General features: G+C 40.5%; 1 protein-coding gene across 1 annotated transcript; it reads left to right on the forward strand.

The window, feature by feature from the left end:
- The first annotated feature begins 646 nt into the window (after positions 1-646).
- LOC125528413 (double-stranded RNA-binding protein 4-like) lies at positions 647-2,484 on the forward strand. The gene is made up of 3 exons (XM_048692895.1): positions 647-848; positions 944-1,191; positions 2,158-2,484. Exons 1-3 carry the CDS (start codon positions 647-649, stop codon positions 2,482-2,484), a joined length of 777 nt encoding a protein of 258 aa, XP_048548852.1.
- Positions 2,485-3,786: the final 1,302 nt, after the last annotated feature.

Consider the following 3,786-nt stretch of genomic DNA (forward strand, 5'->3'; position numbering starts at 1 on the left):
TCAGCGGAGATACTGTCTTGATTATCTTTATGGATAGCATAGTGTGCTAATACTGTCTTGATTAGCTCTTTGTACCAGTAAGATCTATTCGCACATATTCGTCAATATACTAATGTCGAATGATTATATAATGTCTTGATTTTACTCATCTCTAACGTGGGCCGTTTGTTACTTTTTTTTTCAGGTACATACAACATGGGAAAAGAGAAGAGACACATCAACGTCTTTTTTCTTGGTGAGATGAACTATACCATGTATAACTCTCTCATGAGAGAGCTGGGTGCTATCAGCAGGAGTGTCATAGCGGAACTTGAGAAAAATCCCCAGGGTCCACTTAAGTATCTCCTTGAGGTTGCCAAGAAGGAGCTTAGAGATCAATCACTCCTGTGGAAGTTCGAGGGCAGCAACTATATTTTTTGTGTGATCGATAAAGCAGAGAAAGCCGATTGCATTGTTGTGATGATGACTGAATCCACAACCAGTGGTTTTGAGGCTAATAGAACAACATGGCTTCCTCAATGGTGGTAAGCAGATCATCTGCTGCTGCAAGGTTCGTATAGATCTGCCATATTATATAGAGTTTTAGTATCGTAGTTGTTTACTTTTATCAGTTTATGTCACATTCTGGTGTTTATTATCCGTGTAGATGGATGAGCACAGTTACAATGCAGTAGAGGGACAACTCTCTTCGCATTTTGTAAAATCTGGGTCCAATGTCATAATTGTGACAATAAGTTGTGATGAAGAAGGTAACAATATCTCTAAGAGAGGCTCTCATCTCGATTGGTACAATGGTCCTACTCTTTTGGAGGCCTTGAATCAATTAAAGGAACCAATCAGCACTCAAGGTGAATGCCGCTTTATTTTGCATTGCTTATATTATATTGCATGTCCTTTTTATGTTATGTGTTCACATATTAACTAGTAATAATTTGCTATGTAGGTTATTATTACAGAAACAAGTTAGAGACTTATTGTTTGAGGACGTACCAGATGTTTCCTGTCTATGTCACAAAAATTGAAGGAGAACTGCATAACCTGAAATTCAGGTCTGAGGTCAAAGTGAATGATGATATTTTCTGTTCACTGGAGGCCCATCTACAGCGCAAAGAGGCAGAATTAGATGCTGCTCAAGTTGCTTGCACAAGCCTGTTGGGTAAATGCGACGATGTTACCTTGAGGATCGAGAAGGTATGGGGATTCTGTTTTGTACTTGCACAAACCTGTCTTACCATACTTCATAGCTGCAATCGTTTACATCTGATAAATAGACCTCAAATTGGTAGCTCTTCTTCACGCCTATCCAGCTTGGAGATGGAGTAGTTATCCTCCAAGCTTTCTGCTATAATGTTCTAGCATAAAAAAATTAAGTTTTGTATCAATTTTACAACTAATGCCTTTATGTTTATCTATATAATATCATCTGCAAATTAGCCCCTGAAACTGACTTTGAACAGTAATGGAAGGTTAGTCTGGTAAATAAACGTGCAGCTTGAGTTGTATCAATGTTATAACTCAGCATTACTTTATGTTTGTCCATCATGTGCAAAGTAGTAGCATGTTAAACTGACTTTGAACAACGATAGAAGGTTGTGTGTCTGATAAGTGTCAAATAGACATCCAGCCTGGAGATGCAGTATTATCCTCGCTAAGGGCTCATTCGGTTTGGAGGAAACCAAAACGTAGGAATTAGGAGTAGTATAGGAATTTGATAGGATGACACTTGCCATCCTAAGAAATTGACTTGTGTCGTTCCTATATGCAAAATGAGCTTTGAGTGGATGTGTAGTTTTCTCCAAAAACACAGGAAATAAATAGTATTCCTATGAAATTCCTGTACCCATTTCCTACAAACCAAATGCATCTTAAGTTTAAAGTTGTAATGCTCTAGCATAACAAATTAAATATTGTAAGTACCAATTTTGCAAATAAGAACAGCTGTATGTTTGCCTATCGTACGAGAAGTAGAAGTCAACTCTCATACTCTCAACTTCATCTTGCTGAACAAGTGACTTAACATTACAAGTAGCCTTTTTGTAAGCTTATATATGTTAATCCATATTTTATCTTCCTGTTTTACTATCCAGCCTACTACTGTATTCTTCTAGCTAGTCTGAATATATGGGCTTAGCCAGATTACAACTTATTTTATTTTAGGATGAATTATGCGCGAAATCTATTCTGCGTGAGTTTGCACTTAAATCCAAGTCAAGCCTGCCTGTCTATTCTTCCTCCATAGTCAAAGAGCTTGAGATGACATACTGGAAATCAAGTGTTCTCTTTGAGGGCGTTTCCTATGTCAGCGACGACCGTGCTAAGAATAAAAGGCTGTCCGAACAGAAGGCTGCATGTGCTGCACTCAAGTCGATTCTTGCTACAGAAGATCATCTCTTGCCCTCGATCCTGGTCGCTAAGAGAAAACCGACGAGTGCAGTGCCGAAGAGTTCCCGGGCGGCAAAAAAGCAAAAGATTGGTTCTGAATGATTTTCGTGCTATCTGCATTGCTAACTTTCTCTTGTGCGAGTGTTATCTTCCATGTGAAAAGAGGTGGGTAAGACGGAGCATGTTCAAATTACTCTTTCTCAATACCATACATGTAGTGCCTGGATGTGAACCGTTCGCTTGTCACCTCTGCGAATCGATTTGTTTTAGTGCGCCAGCTGTAGCGCTTGGGTGATACCCATGTGAATTGATGTGTTTTAGCTAGGATGCTTTAACGGTTCATTTATCTCCGGAGTGCTTTAGCGTGAAACTCCATGATGTGACCTTCGATGGTTCGTTCCGGGGATAGTGTTGTTTGGTCATCGACGTTGTTGCTCAAGAACATCTCTTGTCGTCTTTGTGATGTCAAAAGATGGTTGATGTTGATGGTCGTTGTTATAGTTCGTCGATCTCTATCTTGATTGTGTCATTTCTTTTCTTTTTCGTTTTCCTTCATCTAGATAGATATTCGGTTTTGTATAATTTTGCTCTTTGTCGGCATCTTTCTTTCTCTCCATGGTCGTCAGATTTATGGTGGGAGCGCACTCTAGAAGTTTCTGGTAACAATTGGGGAAGAGGGGGGCACGTCATTGATGTGGGTCATGCCACTGTAGGGTACAAAATGGGTGCACATCATTGGCAATTGCACTATCAGTTTGTCTAATTCACATCTGAATGTTCTTTAAGGATGTTATATCTATTCCGCAAAAAAAAGATGTTATATCTAAGTTTTCACAAACAAATAACACGTCAACAAGAAACAAAGACAAATTAAGAAAAAATATAGACCACAAACATAATGGACATCAGGTTAGATGTGACATAACTATGTCACACCCATTAATTAAGGGACACATCACTGCTATTTTTTCTAGTTACTCTTACTCATGACATGTGAGTGTCACCGATGACCATTCACTCAAAGTTTCTGCGGTAGTTGAACATATAAGGGCCTCTTTGATTCACAGGATTTTGAAAATATAGGAATAGGAAAAGTATAGGATTGCAGTGGCATGTCAACTTGAATCCTATAGGCATTCTCAGGCCATCCACGCGTCCACCCTTTGCAAATCTTGTTCATTTTCACGTCACTCCCTCCCTAGCTTATGTCGATGACGCCTGGGCCCGGTCGTGTGGCCCTTTGCGTCCCGCACGTGAAGCGAGCGAGCGCACAAATATCTCTCTCGCCAGCCCGTCTCTCTCTCTCCCTCGTCTCTTCTCATCCCCCTCCTCCCATCTGTTCGCCCCTCTTAACTGCAAGCAGCGGCACCGGCGTGCCCTCTCGGCCGCAAGAGGCGGCGCCGG

The sequence above is a fragment of the Triticum urartu genome, unplaced genomic scaffold, assembly GCF_003073215.2.
Source record: "Triticum urartu cultivar G1812 unplaced genomic scaffold, Tu2.1 TuUngrouped_contig_4856, whole genome shotgun sequence".
Taxonomy (NCBI): domain Eukaryota; kingdom Viridiplantae; phylum Streptophyta; class Magnoliopsida; order Poales; family Poaceae; genus Triticum; species Triticum urartu.

Excerpts from the sequence above, each read along its gene's own strand:
- LOC125528413 (XM_048692895.1), top strand. The coding sequence starts at position 647 with ATGGATGAGCACAGTTACAATGCAGTAGAGGGACAACTCTCTTCGCAT. Across the intron at positions 849-943 it reads GGAACCAATCAGCACTCAAG|GTTATTATTACAGAAACAAG; the intron begins GTGAATGCCGCT and ends TTTGCTATGTAG. Across the intron at positions 1,192-2,157 it reads TTACCTTGAGGATCGAGAAG|GATGAATTATGCGCGAAATC; the intron begins GTATGGGGATTC and ends ATTTTATTTTAG.